The 24,947-nt window shown below is 39.6% G+C and overlaps 2 protein-coding genes across 6 annotated transcripts in view; one reads left to right on the top strand and one right to left on the bottom strand.

Annotated features, from left to right (window-relative positions):
* Positions 1–752: 752 nt before the first annotated feature.
* On the bottom strand, positions 753–7,315 carry HNRNPA1 (heterogeneous nuclear ribonucleoprotein A1). 3 transcript variants are annotated; one of them, XR_008530628.1, is made up of 12 exons: positions 7,203–7,315; positions 6,537–6,653; positions 6,098–6,244; positions 5,736–5,946; positions 5,546–5,638; positions 5,376–5,468; positions 5,022–5,096; positions 4,643–4,801; positions 3,920–4,075; positions 3,592–3,657; positions 1,084–1,154; positions 753–887 (listed from the first exon to the last, which is right to left on the bottom strand). XR_008530628.1 is itself a non-coding variant. In XM_054590998.1 (11 exons), exons 1-10 carry the CDS (start codon positions 7,215–7,217, stop codon positions 3,602–3,604), a joined length of 1,122 nt encoding a protein of 373 aa, XP_054446973.1. In that variant the 5' UTR covers positions 7,218–7,315; the 3' UTR covers positions 2,046–3,359; positions 3,592–3,601. The 3 variants fall into 3 exon arrangements, 2 of the variants coding, with proteins under 2 accessions (XP_054446973.1, XP_054446974.1); XM_054590998.1 differs by lacking the exons at positions 753–887; positions 1,084–1,154 and adding an exon at positions 2,046–3,359; XM_054590999.1 differs by lacking the exons at positions 753–887; positions 1,084–1,154; positions 4,643–4,801 and adding an exon at positions 2,047–3,359.
* Positions 7,316–7,867: 552 nt separating this feature from the next.
* The window catches only part of CBX5 (chromobox 5), a 37,798-nt gene continuing 20,718 nt past the window's right edge, over positions 7,868–24,947 (top strand). For 2 of the 3 annotated variants that reach the window (XR_008530629.1, XM_054591003.1), the window contains exon 1: positions 11,909–12,079. The gene's annotated coding sequence lies outside the window, so the exon portion shown is untranslated. Of the gene's footprint in view, positions 8,009–11,908; positions 12,080–24,947 lie in introns of those variants that run through there. The other variant, XM_054591004.1, reaches the window with a different exon arrangement.

Here is a 24,947-nt window from a genome sequence, read left to right on the forward strand (position 1 = left end):
GCCTCTGGTAGCCCCCACTTGTCCTAGTCCACCAAACTGCGAGAAACCACATTTACTCACAAGTTCCTTAAGTAGCAAGATGGCTGACCTATGAATTCACATACACCTATTCCACACCACCCTCCGCCCACTCCAGGCCTTGTTAGATTAAAAATGAGGCTGGATGACCTCTCTTGAAAATGGCAGGGCAAACTGTTAGGTGCCTGCTAAAGTGTTGAAATTACTTCTAAAAATATTTTATATTCATCACCTTTGAGAAGCTAAGATTTCCTCCCCCTTCCATATTCATTTTACCCCTGGCACGACTTTTTTGAAGCCCGAGATAGCTGGCCCATACATACTTGTCCACCAAAAATGACACCCACTACACACCTTCAGAATGTAAATAGGTACACCTCTCAGAAGGGACTGAGTGGCAGCAGCTCTGGCTTTTTACAACTTTTTCTCTTGCCAAGGGAGCTCGAAAAAGGGCATGTGTAAGTGGAGAAAATAGTTAACAGTTCACTTCTAACAGGGTTAAGATTTAGTCCTACAGTGATAACCCTGCTTCTCAGATTCCACTATGATGGTGCCAATGGGATAAACTCAATTTATACACCTTGCTCCTTCAGATTGACCCCGCTAAAACATTTTGTTTAGGCAACATCTGGTATGTCATTATCTCCTGTATTTCCGGTTCCCAAACTTGAAATGCACAATATTGTTTACTGTATGGTGAAAGGAGAAAAGGAAAATAAGCAGAAACAAGTTAAAAGCATTTTATTTAAAAAGTCCATTCATAAAACTGAATGATTAACTCAAGTTGCAGCACAACTAATGTAAACTGCATGGCAGTGAAAATGAAGTACACACTGGCTCAGATAAATGCTGTCCTCATAAGGATGCTCCTGGCAAGAAGAAAAAAAAAGGTTATGAAGCATTAACACGAGCAGATAAGGTTCCCATTCTCTTTCCTGGAGCCCTGGTGTTTTAACTGATTTTTGTGAGACCAAATATTAAGTCTTTTTGGTTCTGAGGCAGGCTCATTCTCTTTACTTTGGTAATAGCAAGTACTCTTGCTATTTACTTTATATGAAAACTTACCTTTTAACCATAAGCTTGGACAGATGTTTTTTTTAATACAGTTGATAAAACCTGTAGTAGCAGACTCCTCCCTAGAAAAGCAAACAATCTTTAGAACTAGCTTTCCTCTGTGACCAAGTCCCATCTCAGGCTAAACCCCCCACCCTCCACTAGAGGCCCACCCCCCCTCCCACCATCATTTTGGGGAATATTGTAATGCATTTACTTTGAGCCATTGTTTTAAGGAAATGGGTCAAAGGAAGGTAGGAAATAAGTTGAAATTAAAGGGCAAAAATTTATTATTCACAGTAGAGATAAAGTGCTCATTTCCTTCCATTGGGATCCACTAAGACTAGGGCATAAATTTATAAAATAACCCATCTCCAGAAAACCAAGTTCAGCTTAACTGGACTAGTTTTGGCTCAATATATTAAGGAAAGTATAACAGGAAACTGGATTTTAGATAACTATATGGATGTAAGTAAAATCTGTTCTTACCTACCAGCATAGCAATAAAACCTTTCCTCCTGGTTCTGAATGCTAGTCCTAAGAGTCAGGTGTGCCTTACTCTTGTCTGCCTCCTTCCTTGCGATGGTCACTGAAACTTCACTCCCTCCTAGCTTTCATGGAGCGTGCCGTGGACTGCCCCTGGCTTATCTGTACTCCACATACCACAAGTGTCTACTCTCAGCTGTAGAGTGTCTGAGCTCGCAGTCATTCGCGCTATACTTGCTAGCAGTTCCTAGTAGCTGAACATCTCTCCTGGATCTTTAAAGGCATTGTCAGGAATCCTGAGGTATCTGCAAACTCCCTCAATAGTTAAGGTTCCACCTGCCATTGCAAACTCAGCCAATATCAAACCCATGGAACTGTATCATCCATCCATGCTTTCCCACCCGCATCCACCTCCCACCCACGTCCCCCCACCCTCCCCTCCCCAAACTTCCAAGTAACACACCCATAGGATGAAATACAGTCCTACTGATAAACAAATCTCTATGCTACTAGGTAGGTACAATGGCACGGAAATTGAGGGAATCAAAGGGAAGGCTCAAAAGAACCTATGTACAAATAACAATCATGGGATATTAAGTTAACTTTAGAAGTCATTTTCTATACAATTAACATTTTAGGATGGTTATGTGATCTTGTGCCATGTTTAAAGGAAAACTGCAGTTAGCATGTTTGTAACCAGTATGGTTCCCCAACATCTCCATAATGTTAATCTCCAAATAGGCAACTGGTGTGATTAAAATCTCTGAAGTCTCTATAAAGACCCACCCAACCAGAACAAAATAAACTGCAGTTTTCCTTTAATGTAGTGTACGATTAAGAAATTCTTACTCGTGCTGTTAGGTTTAAATACGTCTCCCAAACACTTCTAATCTGTGGATTTTTGGGGCTGCATTAACCAGCAGCTGGTTTCTAATCTCTGGCAAAGTTTTGAATTTGAATTGGTGACAGAAGCATTCAACATTCATGGGTAGTGGGTAGGGAAAGTCCAAAGCTCTGCCAGTCCCAAATCCATACAGTTGTCATTCCATTCAAGAGGATATTAAATCGTTTATTGATTACACATGATAATGGATGATACACAAACTTCATTCCCATCTATAATTTTATCTGGTACCATAATTCAATTTAGATATATCGCATAGGATGTGCCAACAACCATTAACAACCAAATAGACTCCATGACTCTGCTTGGGTGACCCTTTTAATGGTGAACTCCAGGTCACAACATAGTAACTTATCAATTCAACTACACCAAGGTTTCTGAAGACAATGGCTTGTGTGCCCAAGCAGGTTGTAAATAAATTTCAAATGGAATCTGGCATCACCCTGAAGGAATTCTAACTTCACACTGTTGGGGTAATTTACCAAGATGGCTTCAGAGTAGACTAACTTTACACAGCACATTTAAAAAAAAAGACACATTTATTCAGCGTCATGATCAGACTATTACATTTAGCAATCAACAGCATGGGTGCAAAAAAAAAAAAAGAAAAAAAGAAAAAAAAAGAAAAAAAAAGAATAAAGAAAAACTACATTAAAAACCCTTTGTTGGAATGCTTTACACTTTCCACAGAACAGAAACTAAAATAACCTGTTATACAATTAGTCACAAATACAGTCCTCGAGTTTTTTGCCCATTCACATGAGTATTGTCTAAAACATGTCTTCTTTGTAGCAGCTAGGCCCTGCCACCACTGTGCTTGGCTGAGTTCACAAATCTGTTGTAACCTGTAGCTTCCCTGTCACTTCTCTGGCTCTCCTCTCCTGCTAAGCTTTGTTTCCTGTTGAACAATATGGAATAAAGTTGTTAATCTAAACATATTAAGACTTAAGGCTACAATCCAATATCAAGTTGTTTCCCACAAATTTTGCTGATCTGAATATTAACTTAATATCCACAATTTTACTGCAGTTACATTAACAACTATGTTGCACTGCTTAGCTACATTAGGGTTATTGGGTTCATTTTCAATCATAAAAATTAAATCGAAACACAAAAAGGTGTTTACTTACCTGGCAGCAATTAAAACCTTCTGCCACTGCCATAGCTACTGCTGCTGCTGGAACCGCCATAGCCACCTAAGAATAATGTTTGTTCCATTAAACTTTTTGAAGTGCCAGTATTAACTTGTATCTGGGGAAATACAGTTCAAATCTGAGTTTCAGCTCAGATGATATTTCCAATTTTACTGAAAGTTACCACTATAAGTGTTCTTAAAACCTCCTCAGGCTTTTATTGCCCACACGTCATCTAAAATAAAAACTATGTATTTTTTACCAATACGAGTTATAAAGACACTTAGCCCTCTACTACCACCTCCACCCCCCCCCCACACTATACCTTGATTTCGTGGTTTGGCAAAGTATTGGCCTCCACCACCATAGGGGCCAGAGCTTCTGCCTCCAAAGTTTCCTCCTTTCATGGGTCCAAAATTTGAAGATTGATTGTTGTAATTGCCAAAATCATTGTAGCTTCCGCCACCTCCAAAATTGCTTCCTAGGAATGGAAAGAGAGCCTTTATCTGTTACTTGGGAAAGATGATAGCTCTGAAATCTATTTAGTGTTCAAAATGGACAAAAAAGTTGCATGACCTGCCTGCCTTCCTCCCAAACTCTGATGGCTCCAATGTTTATTTTTGTATTTTATCTTTTCCAGGCAAGACATTCAGTTGAATAATCCAGTATTTAAGAAAATTTTACCCAACTCACCATGATGACATAGACCAAGTTCTATAGCCTTGAAGACCCTTTACCCATCCAGGAGCACTAAAAACACATGCTGGATTCGTCAACTAAGTGCCTATGGTCCCAAAGAAGTTAAGACACTAAACCCTGCTAGAGCTAATCTAGTTCCAGCTGAACAGCGGAAGATGCCACTATCCACTTATTCATCTATTTGGGAGTGAGGCGGCCCCAGCTTAAAGCTAGGAGGTAGCATAGCAAGCCCATTAAAAAAAAAATACCATGCAGTGTACCACATAATGCATCTAATCCCCACATAGGCATAAATTCTACGAGGCTAATCTAGCTACTGCACCAAGTACCTGGATCACTGGATACCTACCACTACCACCGCCAAAGCCGCCTCCGCCTCCTCCGTTGTTATAGCTGTCATAGCTGCCACTCCCGCCATAGCCACTGCCCTGGTTTCCATAACCCTGTCCACCACTTCCATAGCCTCTGCTTCCTCCAGAGTAACCAGGGCCGCCTCCTCCATAACCACCTACAAGAATACAATTCTTCTCAATAAGACAAAAGTATTCAACAATCAAAACCTGTTTAAGCGTAATGGGCAACAGCCTGCTCACATGCTGTTATGGTCAGAATTTAGCTTGTCATGCACTGGAGTTTTAGTCTCTACCAACCTATTCTATAGGTCACCAAAAACAAACACCCAACTTTTCATCTGTTTATTCCTAAATAAACCAACCCACAAAACTTACCATCATTACCAAATCCATTGTAGCCATCCCCACTGCCACCATAACCACCACCACCACGGCTACCACCAAAGCCACCTGGAACAAAGCAGAATTTTAAAGCACATTTCAAGTAAATGAGTTTCATACAACTTACTGCCTTGTAAATATAAACTTTAGGAAATAATTCCAGTACTGCAAAAATAATTTTTCATACATAAGGCTTTAAACTTTTGGTTAGCAAGAAGCCAAAAGTACATTTGGATAAAATGTAATTTTGGAAATAGTGACCATACAACCAGATTGCATAAAGGATAAATCATTTAAGTATTAAATATATAATCAAATTATATATTTAACCTGTATAATTAAACATACCTCGACCGCTGAAGTTTCCTCCACGACCAAAGTTGTCATTCCCACCAAAACCACCTCCACGACCACCTCCGAAGTTTCCAGAACCACTTCGACCTTAGCAAAAGATGAATTGTGTTAAACCATACATATTGGAATTGGTCTCTAAGATTTAATAAAAGGAATAAACCCACCTCTTTGGCTGGATGAAGCACTAGCCATCTCTTGCTTAGATAGGGCTTTCCTTACTTCACAGTTGTGGCCATTTACAGTATGGTATTTCTGAACTAAAAGTTTGAAGATAAAAAGAACACAATCTCAGTGTTTAAAATACAACCAGGATTTCAGAACCCTTGGCTAACAAAGGTGTCACCCGATACTCACTGACAATCTTGTCTACAGAATCATGGTCATCAAAGGTTACAAAAGCGAAGCCTCTCTTTTTGCCACTGCCTCTATCAGTCATGATTTCAATCACTTCAATTTTCCCATACTGTTCAAAATAATCTCTTAGGTGATGTTCTTCAGTGTCTTCTTTAATTCCACCAACAAAAATCTTTTTCACAGTTAAGTGGGCACCCGGTCTTTGAGAATCCTAAGAGGAGAAAGAAGCCAATTAAGTTAACTACATTAGCAAAACCTTTCCCAAAATTAAGATTCAAGTTTCCTACCATCCCCAAATGTTAAGTCCACCTGGTGACATACTTTAAAGGACTACTTAAGGGAGGGGGGTAAAAATCACTCACTTCTCTTGACACAGCCCTCTTTGGTTCCACAACTCTTCCATCCACCTTGTGTGGCCTTGCATTCATGGCTGCATCCACCTCCTCCACAGTGGCATATGTGACAAACCCAAAGCCTCTGGAGCGCTTGGTGTTTGGATCTCTCATCACCTGAGATGTAATTAATTTAAAACATAGTAAGATGCCCAGTACTACTGACTTTATCTTATATGAGATAATACAAAGCTATTCTAGCTCTTTATACAAAGCCCTTAAGTTTCCCGTTACCCATCTAATATAAATCTACTGGGAGATTTTCAATTACTTAAAGCCACACCTTCCTTTGTCAGATTATTTCCAACTATAACGCTGGTAACAATATTAGGTTTTCAGACAGGAACTAAAACATAAGCTCTAAGTAAATCAACTAGTTCTACTCCCCTTTTTCTCCTCCAAGTCTTACCACACAGTCTGTGAGCGTTCCCCATTGCTCAAAATGGCTCCTCAGGCTCTCATCTGTTGTTTCAAAGCTCAAACCTCCGATAAAGAGCTTCCGTAGCTGTTCCGGCTCTTTGGGGGACTAACAATGGGGGAGGGGGAAGAGAGAGGGGAGCGTTAAGTGAGCCTATAAAGTAAAATACCGTTCACTTAAGCGAAACTAGACAGTATGTACGTAGTATTTATTGTTCCTTCGGATTGCAGCAAGCCACGTGCTTCTGCCCACAGAGGACATGGTATGTTGGGAACTGGGAAACCCCGAGCGCATGCGTCCCTACTCAGCCTTTGACGCACGCGCAACAAAAGGACTGAATGGGAGGGGTCCACTGCCAAAAGGACTATAGCTGCTTTTTAAAAAAACTCTCCTATTGAGACAATGTAAAAAATATGATTTAATATGCCTACCAGTTTTCCTGGGAGGAACAAGCCTCGCGTAATAACTAAGGGTTACAGAACGGCGGCCTCATGGCCACGACGAGGACAAAATGGCGACCTGAACTTTGGGAGGGGTAGGCCCAGGCCGCGACCGAAGAACTGCCGAATGGGCTGGCGCAAGCAGCCAATCTAAACTGCATCCCTCAGAACTCAGGAAGAGGCGAGAAAATTAAGTTGGAGAGAGCATCTTACCCACCTCTGACTTAGACATGACGACCGCAGGAGAGGAGATTTCACCGATGCTTACTCAGAGGCGTCCACCGGCAGAAAGGAGTAATCTAACGAACGTATCCACCAGCCTACCTTCGGCCTCGCTTTTTTATCCCGCCTCCTCCCTGACGGCATTGGTAGACTCCGCCCCTCAGTAGCGATGATTGGATACTTGAAATAGCGTCCTGCTACTATTGGCCTGTGGTGTCGCATTGCTGCTTAACGTCATCCGTTTGGGCGGTCTACGTAGTCTCCGCCCCTCGGAGTTCATTGGTTCCGAGTAATAGTATTCTTAACTAATCTGATTGGCCAACCAACTAATCATTTATATTTGAATGTACCTAGGGTATTTAAATAACTTCTTAATCCTCCAGGCCTCCAATATTATATTCTATTCAGTTGTCAGAGCATGATTAATACCAGGTATAAAAAAATAGCATGTGACAATTTTATTTTTTGCAACTGCTAAGCGCATGTGTAAGAAAATGGCGAGCCTACGCAGGCGCATTAAGGAGTTCCGCTTGGCTCAAGGAACACGTGAAATGGCGGGCTGGAGACGGCAGTGAATTTATAGCGCCTGCGTAGTGGCGGGAGTTGTGCCCCGTTTTGCGCAGGCGTAGTGGGCGGAGAAAAAGGCCTGGTTTCAGGATTGGTCGCGCAGGCGCAGGAAACGATCCGTTTTGGCGGGCGGTTGGCGTTGCGCAGAAGACGGCGGCAGTGGTGGCTTGTGGTCTGGCCTCATCACAGAGGAACAGAGAAGACATTAGCGTGAGTGATCGGTGTCGATCTTGGGTAAGTGGCGGACAGTCTTGCCTACCCATATGAGGTCTTGAACCGACTCCAATTGGGCCAGTTATTGTGTGAAATGAATGGACCGTGGGGTGGGGGGCTGGTGAAGGGGGAGCGATGGGTCGGGCCAACCAATGGAAGAATAGGGGCGGATGTTTGTCTCAGTAGATTCTTGGACCTTTGGGGCCGAAGAGTTTGACTGGCAAGTGTATAGGCCAATTGGGTCTGCCTTTAGCTGTCGACTTTTCGGTCCTTGGGCCTTCGGAATGTGGGAGGCGGGTTTTCTCCTCCTGAGCAGCGTCTCGCGGAGCCAATGAGCACGAAGCGCGCGGTAGGTTGGGCTCCTCCGAGAGGCAGAGGTTTGACTCGGAGGGGGAATGAGGGAGTTGCGCGGTTAAATGGATGGACCAAACCTGGAGCCAGTGAGAGTAAGAGGACGACCTGCGGAGAGCGCTCGGCCGGGTCGTTTGTGTAGCGCTCCAAAAGACAGGGTCTTAGATTTGTCGTGGAGAGGAAGGGGATCCAGTGCCTGTGATGGCGCGTCGGGGTGGATGTTTTTTCCACGATGACTTCTCTAACGAAGCCTTTAGGCCTCCATCCAATAAACCTCCCTGGTAGGGAAACGGTACGTTTGCTCTCGTATATCTCAGTTTGCCACCCCCCCCCCCCCATCTCTACATCCCACCATCCACTTTAGGTTTAGGAGGGAGTAACGGGAGTCTTTTGACTTTGAGAATCAGCTTGTTTAGGAAGACTGACTTGATATGTTAGAACGAATGGGATAAATCTCTACGTACTGTCATGGAAAGCCACCCAAGAAAAATCTACGTAAATACATATTTACACGGAGAACTCAATATTTGTAAATCGATAAACTTTGGAAAGCTACTTAACCAGAGTGTGTTACCTTTTAGGGATACAGGGAGATGGAGGCAGATTGGATTTCTAATGCTTAAATTTTTGCAGGGATGGTAATAATTTATGATTAAATTAAAGAGTCAGTTGTCTTTTGTGTTTCCATTCATAACCACGTACTTCTCACCATCATTCTCTTTACACCTCGAAAGACAGTTTTTCCCTTAGAAACTAAGGTGATTCTTGGTCTGGAAATATCAATAAAAAAGTAACTTTTGAGTACTTAGTACCTGCTAGGCATTATGCTAAGAGCTTTACAAGAATTATCCAGGTCCCCAATGCCTTTTTCTTAGTTTCCGAGGAACTTTCTCCACTACATATATCTCTTTCTATACACACAGAGTTTCTAAGCCCTCCCTTTTTGCTGTTTCTCCGAGGATGTCTGAATTTGGATAAGAAGAAAGCTGCTTGAGGAGGTTGATGCTTAGAGTGTTGGGGGCAGGAGGGCTAATCCCTCACCTGGATCATTCTGTTACCATTTGATTATATTTCCTTCAAAGTGTTTATTTTACGTGCAGTCCACCTCCTGTTGATAATTCCTGTTACGCTTATTCCAAGACTTTTACTAAGACACAGAAATTTTCATTTTATTTTTGCTGTATCCATATTATTTTACACTATTCACTTATTTAGGGTCAAGGGAGAAATGTTTAAATACTGTAAAAAGTTCAGCTACGTATGAATTACCCTTATGATTAGAGGCCTTTCTGACAAAAGACAGATGATTTTAGTTGAGGGAATAGTGAACAGGAGGGATTTCCATGTTCTCTGGCACTTGGAAAAAAGGACAAACCATTTCATATTTGGTTAAAAACTGTTTGTAGGGATACTGTTAAAGCAGCTGCTTAGTTTATAAGAACTAAAGGGATATATGTAGGTTAAGGTATCTGCCCCTAATTTATTGAGGTTTGAAGAGAATACATTCTTGGTCTACAGAGTTTCTCATCTTTAGCACTGGTGAAATTTCTGGCAGGATGAATGCACCTCCCCTGCCCTCATCCCCGTTTGTGACATTCAAAATGTCTCGGGACATGGCCAGATGTCCTGGGGGGTTTTGTGGGAGCAAAATCTCGACCAGTTGAAAACCACTGATCTAAAATGACAGGTGCTAGAGTTGATTTTCTTGTCAAAATCTTTAACCAGTTGGAAATTTGAGGGAGAAGATGGGTGAAGAGTTTAGGAAGTGGTCTTTGGTAAATGGATCACTAACACCTAATTATTTCTTTGGCTATAGAGTGATCATTGTTTCATTAGATAAAAGGAAATTTTCATTAGTAAGCTTTTTACCATTGATTGCAAATTATGTTTGGCTTCCTAAAACAGGGGTCCCCAATCCCGGGCCTGTGGAACGGTATTGGTCTGAGACCTGTTAGGAATCGCCTGTTAGGAATCCAGTGGCATAGCAGCAGGTGAGCAGGGCGGGCCAGTGTGCAAAACTGCCTGAGCTCCGCCCCCCTTTGCCCTCTTCCTCCTCCCCCCACCCCGTGGAAAAATTGTCTTCCACCAAGCAGGTCCCTGGTGCCAAAAAGGTTGGAGACCGCTGTCCTAAAATAATGCCAGATAATGTTTTCTGAGAAGGTAGACTTGATTTAGATGCTTCTTGCCTTTCATCAGAGTTAAGCCTCTTTACTGGGGTTCTTTTGGATCAGTTTCTCAAATTTTTTTTTGACCTTGTTTCTCAGAAACACATTTTATACTGACCCTGTCCACAACATTGAAATGTTTCACTGTACAAATAAATGTGCAAAGCAGTCTGATATTTATTGCATCTACAGTATATTACTTCATTTTCTTAAAAACATAGGTCATTTTCTGCTGAACTGATTTCATAGCTATTCATAGCACTTTTCAGAGAGAAATAAAAAACAACTAATCTGTAGATTAGGTAACCAAATTATGCTACTTTAGGTTACTCTCTGAATGGATTCCTCCTATTTCCAGCTCCAGCTACTTAATATTTATAAATTTATGTATTTTTTTATATATTTTAATTTGAAAGATTTCAGGATTTTGAACATAGAGTTTTGGGGTACAATGGCATGCAAGTAAAAATTGCTTGTTTTATTGTGAAGTCTCTTACAATGTCATACTTACTAGGTCTGATGAACATTTCTCTGGTGGGAAAATTTCAGTGGGTAATTTTTCATTGAAGTTCCGAAAATATCACATTGAAAATTCTTACTTTAGACTTTTTTTCTTGCATTTGGAGAACCTGGCTTGGTTGTTAACAAGACAAAATGTTGAGACTCTGTTATAAAAATTAAATTTCAAGCACTTGTGCTTAGGTCTCAGGCATATTATTGCCGCCAAAACTAGAAGGGGAAAATAACATGTCTTTACTGGAAACTAATCAATCAGGTGAGCAGAATGACGTCTGAGAAAAAAGAAAGAATATACCTCTGAAGTAACTGGGTTGTTATATGTCTAGGAAAGTTCTGGTGGTTTTTAGAGACCTGACAATAGCCCTAGAAAAGAGAAACGTGTCCAGGGTACAAAGGTTTCTGAGGAAGACAAGTAGTTTTTGCTTTTTTTTGAGGTATTTTATTTAAAAACATAGCATGATTTATTTGTCTTACTGGAATAGCCCATTCAACAACTCCTGGTAAAACATTTCTTTCCTTTTTTGTTCTTTTTACTTGCTCTATTTTTATTTCTATTCACCTTACATTGGGCCTAAACCAGTGCTGTGGATATTCACTTTAAAAAATAATAAATTATAGTGTGAAATATCACTTGTAACGGACTCAATATGGTTGCTATTTATATGTTGTTATTCATGAACTTGGACTCTGGGCTCTCATCTTTTTTCCCTGATGTAAACTTTGATTTTCCTTTGCTCCTTGTAGAGGATGGCTTTAGCTGATCATTGAACTAATGGGAAGGAGTCCAGGTCATCTTGAGAAGAGTTGGCTTGTGCAGAGTCCAAGATGCAGATTTGTTGGACTTTTGTGAGCCACTTGAAGCCACATATTTATTTCTGATGACAGCTTTACACTTGTGTTGGCAGAACACTGATAGTGACAACTGTTGCCTATGTTTAGTCTGTCCAGGAGCTCTACCAGCTACATTGTTGGGGAAAACATACACTGGTTTTCCTAGCGGCTATGTAAATATTAAGCCTTTCTGAGCCTGTCTTCTTAGATCTTCCAATATTTTCAGGTAAATTGCATCCTGTGGTTGCCTCAATTTACCCTTTGAAACGAGGGATTAGAGGTTTTATATAATCTTTGGGTCTCTTAAAGCATACTTCCTTTTGTGATTGATAATTAGTTTTATACATAGCCAGTTTATGACTTAAAAATCTTATTTCCCCTTTGTGTTAGTTTCTTTTTTTTCTTCAGGGTTTCTTTTTGTTTTGTTTTGTTTTTGGTTTTGGTTTTGGTTTTTTTTTTGGTCTCCCTGTGTGTTAGTTTCTTGTTACTGCTGTAACAAACTACCACAAACTTGGTGGCTTCAAACAATAGCAATAAATTCTCTCATTCTGAAGGCAGGAATTCTGTAATTAAGGTGTTGAGCCCCTTCTGGAGGCTCTAGGGGAGAGACCGTCCCTTTCCTTTATTACCTTCTAAGTGGTTGTCAGCCTCATCTCGTGGCCTCGTCTTTCTTTTCTCTGTCTTCACATTTTCTTCTTTATTTATCTCAGAATTCCGTCTTCTACCTCTTGTAAGGATACATGTGATTGCATTTAAGGCCCACTGGGATAATCCAGGATAACTTCTCCTTTCACATCTTCTAATCACATCATTTGCCATATAAAGAAATATACATAGGTTCTAGGGATTAGGACATGAATATCTTTTTTTGGAGCCATCATTCAGATCAGTATACCCTCCTTGGTTCTCTAATCCCTAACCAAATAAATTTTACCTAATTCAAAAAAGAAAAGATTACTTAGCGAGAGAGAGAGGCAGGCAAGTGGTGGGGGGGGAAGGCTCGGGAGACATGGGTTCTTATTTCTGTCATTAAATAATGATACAGTAACCTTGGGTGAGCATTTGTCCTCTTTGGTCCTTAGTTTCTTCACCCTATAGTATATGGAAAGATTTGTGTAGATAATAGCTAATAGCCTTCTAGACCAAACACTTGTATGAAGTGACTCCTAAAATGTCTTAGAATTTGTTTTTGAAGTCAGTAATTTTAAATGCAAATCAAGAACTTACCCAGTATTTTGGGTCAATGTAGTTTTGTGGTGTGATCTTGCCTAGGACTTGAGAGACAGAAGACTGAATTGTTGGCTGGTTGTCAACTCCCTGGAGTATTGTTAACACAGGATAACAAATCTGTACTTGTTAATTGTGTGTGATTTTCTAAAAAGACTGTAATGGACTAGCTGGGCCATTTTCTGTTTTCATCTTAATGAGGCTGTGGACTTTGTAGTCTGGATTTCCTTTCTAGTAAGAGTAGTTTGTCAAAATTAAACACTGACAGATTTTTTTCTACTTGAAACTAGGTCATAGGCCTAGTTTTAGAATTTTTCACATGCAGTCTTACTTTTCAAACTTATTGAGTCCTTGTTCCATTGCTAGGGAGGACACTAGAAAGCATGGGATTCAGGTGGTAGCATTGAAAGGACTATTTCAAGATCAAGTTTTATAACACTCATTATCTGTTTCTTCCATGGAGAGGAGAAACCAAATTGAATTCAAGTATTTTTCTGATTGTAATCTACATTTGTTAGAATAAAGCAAATTTATATCTGAGCCAGAAGGCATAATTATGTCGGAATAAAATGCCCTGTGCTAAAGAGGTCAATTAACAGGTTGGGAAATCTCAAGTTTGGTTTCTGAGGCAAATACTTGGACTTCATGTGCCTTGTTTCTCATCAAGGCACATGGAGTAAATCAGTAAGACTCATTTACCTCAGATGGAATTGTAAAGTGTAATATACTGCTAATTTGTTCAGTACTTTACAACAATAAATTATATCAGAGGATCTGATAAAAGACAAACCTCATTTATATGAGTAGCTGGAAACAAGCATAGATAAAACAGATAGTTCAGAAAATTCATTAAAGTTATTTTTAACTTCCTATATCATCAAACATTTTACCTTCAGTTTCCTGTATATTTTCCAGAGTTTTCTTGTCCTTTTTCCATAATAGACATGAGGCAGGTAAGGGATAAAGCTAACACTAGATTAGTGGATAAAGGGATCAATTCATCCAGAGGACACAACAGTCCTAAATTTTGCACAACTAACAATAAAGAATTGAATTACTAAGAAAACACATATACATCTACAATTATGTTAACACATTTCTATGTAACCCATGGATAAAATGAGATCACGAAGAAAATTAGAAAATATTTTGAACTGGGCCCTGGCTGGGCCCTGTTCAGTTGATTGGAGCATCATCCCATACACTAAGGTTTCAGGTTTGATCCCCAGTCAGGGCACATACAAAATTCAACCAATGAGTGCATAAATGAATGTAACAATAAATTGATATTTCTCTTTCTCTCTCTCTTCCTGTCTCTCTCTCCTCCCCTTCCTGTCTCTCTAAAAATCAATTTAAAGAAAAAAAGCAAAGGGGTCTAAAGTTAGTGACCTAGTTTTCTGTCCTAAGAACGTAGAAAAAGTAAATTAAACCCAAAGGAAGCAGTAAGTAGTTGACAGAGTATAGAACAAAATCAGAGAAGAATCAATAAAACTGAAAGAGGGTATTTCAGTAAAATTAATAAACGAAGCAAGCCTGATCAGGAATAAAAAAAGAAGATCCAAATTAGGTGTATCAGGAATAAGATGAGGCTTATCATTACTGATCCATATAGACATTAAACCAGTAATAAGGGAATATTATTAACAATTATGCCAATATATTCAGTGTCTTGAAATGAATCATCTCTTTGAAAGACAAACTACCAAAGCTCACTTAAGAATACAGAACTTCACGAGTCCTTTATCTATCTGTTAAGGGAATAGAATTTGTAGTTAAAAACCTTCCCACAGAAAAGTCCAGGTCCAGATGGCTTTACTGTTGAATTTTAAGAGACAGTTAAGAAATAGTACTAATTCTACACAAAGTCTTTGGGAAAATAGAAGAGGAGGGAACACTTATCAAAGCATTTGTTATTTTTCATTTCATCTGCTATCAGACATTTAACTTCCATTGCTTTACATTTTTAAAGTATTTTCTAGTTTTATTTTTCTCACACAACAGACCTATAAGTAGGACAAGTAACTAATACCCTTAAGGTTAAGGAAACTGTCCAGTTTGATCTTTCAGTGATTTATTTAGTTGGGAGGGGACTCACATCTTATTCCCAGTCCTGATCTTACCATTGTTAACAAGTTGCCCCTTTAGTAGCTTTTTTTTGTAACGACCTTTGGAGACTGATTTAACCAAGCACAAACTATTAGAATCTTTAGTCACTGAATTGAAGACTGGGCTAGACTCAAAGCACTGCAATGCTTGACGCTTACTAAGCCCTCAATAAATATCCCGTAATCAACCAGTTTTATTTATTTTTTAAAGATTTTATTTATTTATTTTTGGAGGGAGGGAGAAAAAGAGGGAGGGCAACATTGATGTGAGAAACATCAATCAGTTGCCTTTATTATGCACCAGCACCAAGGACCAAACTTGAAACCCAGGCATGAGCCCTGACCAGGAATCAAACTGGCGACATTTTTGCTTTGCAGGATGACTCCCAACCAACTAAGCCAGTCACGCTGGTCAGGGCCCAACCAAACCATTTTAGAGGAAGGAGTAGAACTACTATATTAATCATCCTTTTGGTATAGGGTTTGAATCAGGATTGTAGTTGGGAGCTGGACAAAAAGAGAGTCAGGAACATCTTTTTTGTCTTAAGTAACACGTCAGAATGCTCAGTGGAGGTGCTGGGTGGTCTGAGATTGGCTATCCCTTTAGCCGTTTATCTGACGGTGGCCTTTCGTTGCATTTAACTATCAATATATCTGAAGTGTGGAGCACACTTTTATGATATTGTGGCATAGTAACTCACACTTAAATGTCAGTAGAGACACTTGCAAAGACCTACAAGGTTCAATAATTTCTGGTGTGGGTTTGTTTCTCCTGTCATCACCCATTATGTATTTTTTTTACAGCTTTTAAATTGCCACAGAGAGAAATTGGTCAGGATCATAATAGATTGCCAAGGAGCTGCCAAGGATACTGGTGTATGGGATGGGAAAAAGTTCAATACTGGCTTTATTTTATTTATCTAAATTGTAGGCTGTGACTTCAGTATAATTCATATTGCAAATATACCAAGGGAATAGCAAAGCACAAAATTATGCCTTATGTTGAAGGAATGCTTTCTTTTACTCCCTGAAATTTTATAGTTTGAGATATCTTTCTTATTCCAATTAAATAAAACTCCTTTTTTGTTAACACGTATTGATCAGATGTTACCCTATTGGTTTAAATTCTACTATCACCTCAACAGTTAAATTAGAGGTGCTTTAAAAGGATTTTTGTTATGGTTATGTGAATTAATTTTTACATTTCTTGAATGTCTTTACTAAACTTAGGTTATGAGAGAATGTAAATTGTCTTCCATAGTAGAAACTCTTCCATAAAATTGAGTATTTATTGAAATGACATGAAGGGGCCTTATTAACCCTTAAGTGCTAACGTCCAAAATCTATACAAACTAGATGATCAGAGGATAAGCACCAAGTCTTAATTTTATGGCTGTTTGGAAAATGCTTTATGACCCTCATTTTATTTGGGAGTGGACATTTTAGTTTGTTGTTTTTTTAAAGATTTATTTTTATGTCCTGGCCAATGTGGCTCAGTTGGTTGGGGGTTGTCCTGCAAACTGAAAGGTCTCTGGTTTGGTTGCCAGTCAGGGCACGTGCCTAGGTTGCAGGTTTGGTCTCCAGTTGGAGCACTTACAAAAGGCAACCAATTGATGTTTATCTCCCTCTTTTTCTCCCTCCCTTCCCCTCTCTCTAAAATCAATAAGCATTCCTTGGGTGAGGATTTTTTAAAAAAGATTTTTTAAAAATTTATTTGTATTTTTAATTGAATTTATTGAGGTAACTATATTTATTGATTTGAGAGAGAGCCATCAATTTGTTGTTCCACTTATTTATGGGTTCACTGGTTGATTCTTATATGTGACCTGACCTTGGATCCAACTCGCAACCATTGTGTATCAGGTGATGCTCTAACCAACAGAACTACCTGGCCAGAGCTAGTTCTTTCTTAACCCTTCCATACTTTGTGAACATGCTCTGCTAAAGTGGCATGTAAAAAGTTAAGATTCATGGCAATATACTCAAATATGGCTATTACTCATTTTTCTTAAGATTGTTAATAATGAGAGCTCTGGCTGGTGTGGTGGCTTGGTTGGTTGTCCCATACAACAAACGTTTGGGGGTTCAATTCCTGGTCAGGGCACATACCTAGGTTTTAGGTTCAGACCCCAGAGGGAGTACATATGGGAGGCAACTAATTGATGTTTATCTCTCCCATCCATGTTTCTGTCTCTTTCCCTCTCTTTCTAAAACCAGTAAACATATTTTTAAAATTAAGAAAAAGATTTGTTTATGATGAAATATCCAGATTCTTAATGAAAGATGACAGGACCTACTAGTTCATGTGTCATCACATTTAATTAAGAGAGGGTGGGTGTGAGATTAGTACCCACCTGGCCGTAGTGCCTTGAGATGAGGTCAGTACATTCCAGGGATAGAGTTTTTGGAAAATACCATCTGGAAGACATTTGCCCATAGTGATGCCAAATTCTATTTTCTCATAAATCTTGGTATGTAACCTCTTATTCAGTGATGGTTTAAGTGTGCCCTAACTGAATTTAAACACTGACACTTGAGAGAATAAATACAGTAGATTTTAATAAAGGAAAAAAATCCCATATAAAATTACTTTGTGGGAATGTGATCTGGTAATGAGATATGAAGAATTTGTGTTACTGCTAAATATACCAGTGAACCAGACTTACCACTTCAAGCAGTTCTGAGCATTGCTGTAGCACACATCCATTTATATGTTTTAATGGTGGTCAGACCTTGGAGGACAGTGCAGCCAAGTAAAATTTATAAGGCAGCCTTTATCTCTATTTATGATGTATATGTTTTAATCTAAAAGAAAAAAAGGCCCTTTACTCCCTTGCTCGTTGGAGTAGGAGGCTTGGATAATAAACAAATAAGGTACTTGACCCCAGAATCATTCTGTGCCTGGGTAAAGTAGTGCCTTTGCCTAATTTTTTAAGGATCACAAACTGGACCTGTGCTAGCCAAAGAGAGAGCATTTCCTATACACTCTCTGTTACAAAGTTTGTGCTTTCTGTATGTGGCTTGTTAATGGTAGGGGTGTTAATCATGCCAGTTAACCTTTCTTCTCAACTCTTTCCTAATCCAGTCTCTTAAACAGACATTTAAAAAGCTTTTTAACTCCTCTTGATTTGGGTGTTCATGGGCTTTTGGTGGAGGTGGAATAATAGTTATCAGCCCACCTAACAAAATCTGAGATGGACAGGACATCTGTAATGTGCATCTCTATGCTGTGTTTTTGCTAAAATTTCACACGGCTAACACTTTGGAAATCGTAAATCTATCTAGTGGAAGAAAAAGTCTTTATAGAGGGCATTTTAGTTTTATGCAGTATGTGTTACAAACCTAAAACTACTGATACTTCTAGATCCTAAAGAGCAAAGAATATAGACCAGATTAAAATGGTTTTGTAAATTTGGTTTCTTTTCATCTGTTTTGTTACAATTAGGCTAGACAGAGGACACTTTGAAGACAAAGCTGTAGCTGACAATTTAATCTTTACCTGAGCCATTAACCTTCCTCAAGGGCTTTAGGGCAGAAGTAGGAATTTCTTAAGCCTGGGCCTACTGAAGCCACTCATCTGTGGCATATTTCAGTGATTTTCAACCTTTTTTTTTTTTATCTTATGGTACACATAAAGTAATTAGTAAAATTCTGAGGCATACCAAAAAATATATTTTTTGCTGATCTGACAAAAAAAAAATAGGTATAATTTTGCTTCCTTCATACCAGACAGCTATTGTTCTATTGGCTGTTTTTTTATTTGACAATCTAAAGGAAAAGAGGTCAGTGCCCATGACTAGTCAGGTATTGCATATTTTAAAAGTTCTTGCTGCACTGCTGGTTAAAAATCACTGGTTTATTTAATTAATACACGTGATAGGGAGCTTTACATGTACCCTCACCCTCTCCTACTTTTAGAGTGGCTTTCCCCGCCCCTGGAGGATTTTACCTTCTTAGTAGGCTTACAGAATTTATATTGAAACACTAAAATGAAGAGGGAGCTCATTGGTTATGCATTTTGACATTTGGTTTGACTACCACCTCCAAATAGTTGAGTGGGTAGTTCAGTGAGGCAATTTACTAGTTATTTTCTATTACTTTTTAAATAATACAAAGAAAGCCTAGAGAAAGATTTTGAATTGTGGTATATATGTATATGCTTTTGCTTGTAAGCAGTGATGAAAATATAATTTGCTACACTAAGATCAAAGAAAAGCAACCAAGACAGCTGGGGTTGAAAAAGGATTGGAGGGACCCAAGCAGAGCCTGAACTGTACAGAGGAGACAGATATCCGAGACCCAATGTGGGTGGTTCTGTGGTTCCAGGGTTGATTGGTTAATGCAAATATTAAACATCATCTTTTGTTCTTCTGGATTTCCCCTGCTTTCCTCTCTAATTTCTGAGGATTGGCAGTTTTAAAATGTTTTTTTCTTTTATCCTTATAATATATGAGGTTCTCCCCCACCCCCCCCACCCCGCTTTACCTCCTCATCTCTTCCCCTTTTTATTTTTCTGGAAGACTCATCTGTTAAAGATGTCTCCTGTCATCAATTTGGAATGTGGGTTCTGACTGTGCCTGACTACAGTGATCTTTGATGTTTTTCCAAGGCTGACTCTCACTAGATCCCTGGTTTAGGTGTGTTTTCCCTGGCACTCAGAGGCTTGCCTGTAAGGTGAATTTGCCTTGTATTGTTGATATGAAGGGTTGGTGGGGCCTGCTCTCTTCTTATATCCTTATGGGCAATTAAGTTGCCAGAATCTATCTGTAGATGTTGCTTCCTTTAACAGAGAGTTGCTGCATATATTCAAGAAAGGGCTGAGAGCTGTTATGCCTGAAAGACTCTAGAAATTTGAGAAGCTACTCACCCCTTCCCATGGAGATTTCCACAAGGATAAGGTTGCTCTCAGAGGCTCATCCTCTCTTCCTCCTTCATGGTATCAGGATTCTACCTTAATCACTCCATCATCCTGCCAGCCATGTCTCATTTCTCATACTGGAACGCTCCCTCCTCCCAAGCTCAGTGTGAACCACCAGTCTTGATGCTTTATCTGGTCCAGGCTCTAGCTCTTAAATTGTCCGTCTGGCTTTGTGTTTCATTTGACCCTAATACACTGGGTCGCACTGTCTAAAAGAGAATTATGTCCCCTCTGATGTCTGAGTGCATTTCTCATTTCTTACTGCCGCTCCTGAGCAGATCTGTAACTTCAAGGTTAAGATAAGACACATTCCATCAGAACTATGTCGTCATCCTTGCCAGCTTCTGATCTGTGACTGTCCAGGAGATTTACAAGACAATTGCATGCCATTCTTTACAGAATATTATGGTTGGACTCTGACTCCTGGCATCAGGCCCAATTTGATTTGTCAGCTGTTACAAAATCCATTTCCCAAAGAATAAGGGACCTCCGCCATGTGCCCTTTAGGTAGGTCTTAAGAGTGTGAAGGAGGGAATTGATCTGACTCTTTATTCCCTGGTGTTTTAGGGAGAGGGTGGACTCCAGAATATTTCTGTCCCTTTCCTCCTTGAACTCAACTTTTTTTTTTTTCTTGAAAGGTTAGTGTTTCTCTCATTCTTTCCTGTTTGTTTTTCCTTTACAGGATTACTATTAATCAGTCTTTTCCTTTTGCTATCTCCTATGCTTTTCTGAGTTTTAAGGCATAAGGATAAGTATTTTACCCTTAAGAGAGAGTATACCTGCCTATTCTCTTAAGGTTTATTAGTTTACTGTTGCTAATTAACACAGACACCGTTCCTCCTTTTTGCTGTCTACCTAAAATGTTGAGCTGCAGGAGTTACTACATGTGATACGGTTTAACGGCTTAGGAATTTGGAAGGTCATATTTCCTGCTGCTGTTGTATTCTGCCCTATAATATTTTTACAGAAGCTTCTCTTTAAGGGACTGAACAGCTCTTTGGGTTCAACACAAACTCACCCTTTCCCTAGGAGGTAGGCAGTAGGGATTTATTTGGCTCAGTTTAGTTATTCTAGTGTTAGATTAAAATTTATTTATGCAAGACAGGAGAAGTTAATCAAAGAATCAGAACCCTGATCTAATTTCTTCAGCATTGTTTTCATTTACCAGTTAAAAAAATTTTAACTTCCGTGGCTGAAAGTCTTTTAAATTTTATTTATTATATCGATTTTAGAGGAAGAAACATTGGTTTGATGTTCCACTTACTTATGCATTCACTGGTTGATTCTTATATGTGCCCTGATCAGAGATTGGACCCCAAACCAGAGATTGGTATATTGGGATGACCTTCTAACCAGCTGAGCTACCTGGCCAGGGCTGAAAGTCTTTTTAAAAGAAAGGGTTTAGCGGGTCTTAGGTCATGGAGTCTAAACCACCAGCAGCACGGCTAGGTAGGAGAGACAAACACCTCCATCGTCCAGTGTTTTGCAAGCATTTTTATACATCAAGTAAGGAGGAGAAAGATGTAACCATTCTGAAAGTATATACATTAGCTATAGGCAAAGGAGGTGGGAGTAGGTGAAAAAGGGCTAGTTCTGGGATAGGAGCAGTAGAGTCCTCAAAGTGCCTGCTCCTGTGGATTAGCTGTGGGCAGCAGATTGGAAAATTCATGTGTAAATACAAGATGTGTAGACTCCTGGGATTCTTTGGCGCCTGGCTATGCTCTTTTGGATAATCTCAGAAGTAGCCACCTGGAAATTGATCCTAAATCCAACAGATATACAGGAAATGTGAGCAGTCTTTTCAGAGCTGATCCACAGCTATTAACAAATTAATGTTCTGTCTTTCTCTCACTTTCTGGCTGCTGTAATTTTAATTTAGAACATCTCAGAATATTTTCCTTGTCATCTTTTAACTATAGAAAGTTAAAAAACTTAGGAAGTCCTGGCTGGTGAGACTCAGTTTGTTGGAGCATTGTCCTGTAAACCTAAAGGTCACGGGTTTGATTCTGGTCAGGGCACATGCCTAGGTTGGGAGTTTGGTCCCCAGTTTGGGCGCCAACAAGAGGCAACCCATTGGTGTTTCTTTTTCTTCACATGGATGTTTCCCTCTCTCTCCCTTTCCCTTCCCCTCTGTCTAAAATCAATGAGCATGTCCTGGGGTATTAAAAAAAGAGTTAGGAAGCCCTGGCAGGCTAGCCCAGTTGGTTAGAACATTGTCCTGATATTCCAAGGCTGTGAGTTTGATCCCCAGTCAGGGCACAAACAAGAAACAATCAATGAATGCATAAATAACAACAAAGCAATGTCTCTCAAATTAAAAAAAAAAATTAAGTTAGGAAAAGTAAAAAAAAAAAAAAAAGGCAGCTTTTACTTGAGATTTCATGATGGGTCCATTCAAAGTTGAGGAAATCTTTTGTAGTTGAAAACTGTCTACATTGCCCTATTACCCTATAATTTCTTCTGTTTGATAACCAAATAATCATCATTCTCTGCTTTTTCCTCAGTCAGGTTGTCTTTGATGTCCTTTTTTATTAATCTTATGGCAGCCACTTTGGCTCTAAAGACAAGTATCCGTAAAGCACAGCAGGGTTTTGGAGCTCTCAAAAGTGTTCTTTAGGGTCACGAGAAATACAAATTTATGGGACCGCAAGTTCTAAGTATCTTTATCTCAGTCCTGTTTTTCTCAAGTAGTAGGGATTATTGATATAAGTAATTTTTAATGATACATTGTTTTGGATGGATAATATTTTAAAATTTGTTATATAACATTATAAGAACAACTAATGAAAAGTGGTTTATCAGTAATGGTTGTGGCTGAATTGCTCTCTTCTTCCCCTTTTTAAAACTACTTAAGGATTAAAGTTTTTTCTATCTATAATTTTAGTTGGAAGGCTCTGGATTCTGTTTCTGTAACTAGTAATCTCCTAAAGGACAGTTATATAGCATCCCAAATACTCTCCTTCCACTTTTTGTGTTATCTCTCCCCGCCCCCAAGCAATTTTAATTAACTGTTCTGTGACAGATGGTAGAAGAGGCCTTGTGTAAAGTGCTTCTGGTGGGCTGGATTAGGGGGTGGGTGGTTTGACCTGATCCTGTTGTAGAGGGACCTTGCCTTTCCCCTCCCCCTTCCAGTTGAGCTATAATCCTGTTAGATCTTAAAATGCTATTAATTCCCAGTGGTCTTAGAGGAATAAGCACAAATTTTGGATTTAAAACCCAAGAACCAATTCCCTTGAGCTCTGAATGCCTTAACCCTGAGGCCAAGGTAGGTACCTTCCAACTTCTTCACTCATCCTTCACTGAAAAGGAAAGTTAAGGCTTTTAACTTTTCAGTTTGCCTCTCCCTCTCTTAGTCTAGTACTGCTGCCAGTTGCCATGGTAACGGACTGGGACAGCTGCGCAGTGGCGCCCAGGCAGCTGGGTGGGGGCGGGGGAGCTGCCAGCCCGCCAAGTCCCAGACCTGGGAGGGGAGGCCCCTCCTGTTAGCCCAGAGGGAAAGAAAGAACCGGGGCGATCGGGTAGGTAAATGAGGGAACCCCCATTCATCTCCCTTTGGGGTGCCTCTTCTGCATGAAGGTATAAAGGGAGATTTTCCCCTTTTCTCCCTCAAACTGAAGAACACATATGTAAATCCTTGTTTTTCCTCGTGAGGCAGGGGAGGCCATAGCCACAATGCTTAACTGCATGCATCTAACCCAGGGCTGGTTTTAACCCCAGCGCTCTGACCTAAACTGCTCAGCTCCCGGAAATTCCAAGGTGAGTGGGGTGGGGTGGGGTACTCTCCCTGGAATATGACATTTCCTGTCTCTGGTGAGGTCGGAGGCTGTTTTTATTTTAAATAAATCAAATCAGATTTTTTTTTTTTTTTCTTAAAGCTTAGGACTTTCTTCTACAGTCATGGAAAAAATATTTTGAAATCCCTTACATCCTCCAGCCCACTCCCCTCTTCTGAATAAAGTATTTTAATGAAAACTTAGTTTTATTACAGGTTAGTAATGGGTACAGGCAGTCTTTTTGGTGGGCAGACCAATTGCTAGCGAGTTCTGAAAGATACAGTTTCCAACTATATATTCTTGGAATAATTCCTTAAAATTTGCAATTTTTAGCAAATTAATAAGTGCAACTTTTTATGCTACTTGACCTGAACAAAATTCTCAGATTAGTAGTGACCTTCCCTAATCCTGGGAATGGTCTTCTCTTCGAGATGGAAGTATTTTTAGAAAGTGCTGAAAAGAATCTGTAAAGATTACAGCAAAATAAATAATGTAGTTCAGCTAAGAAAACAATTCCTGCTACTCTATAATCCAGACTGTAGGCACCATTTAACATGGTTAAAGAAGAATTCTTAAAAATGATTATGGTAACAACGTGGGAATTAAAAAAAAAAAAACCTAGATTCTCTGTTGAGTACCCCCTGGTTGTGCATATTTCTGAGCTTAACTCAATTTCCATTTGTGTTGCCTTCAGCTTTCCTTGGGCCAATGAATGGTTCCTCTGTGTTTTGAGGCTTCATGTTGATGTGAGTCTGGGGCCAGACTTTTTCCTCCTCCTCATTTTTTGGCTCAAAGTCAACTCGAGTTAAGAGGAGAGGTACCTCCTTAACTATTTGCATTAGTTGAGCCTTGAGAATTACTGAACAATCCAGTGACTAATTTTGATTTTTAGGACTAAGAAAACCTTTTCTCCCCCCTGCCTCCCTCCCATCCCCAAATGAAAAAGGAGGCTCAGTGTGTTTGAGATGTCAGTTTTGTTTTTGTGAACTGATGGATGCTCTGAAGAGACAAGCTCAATTTGTTTAAGGGAAATGTACCGAGTCACTGAAAATGTGAAAGATGCCTGAGCAG

Source organism: Pteronotus mesoamericanus, unplaced genomic scaffold (assembly GCF_021234165.1).
Source record: "Pteronotus mesoamericanus isolate MK-2021 breed Mesoamerican mustached bat unplaced genomic scaffold, CSHL_Meso_final scaffold_21, whole genome shotgun sequence".
In the NCBI taxonomy this organism is placed as follows: Eukaryota; Metazoa; Chordata; class Mammalia; order Chiroptera; family Mormoopidae; genus Pteronotus; species Pteronotus mesoamericanus.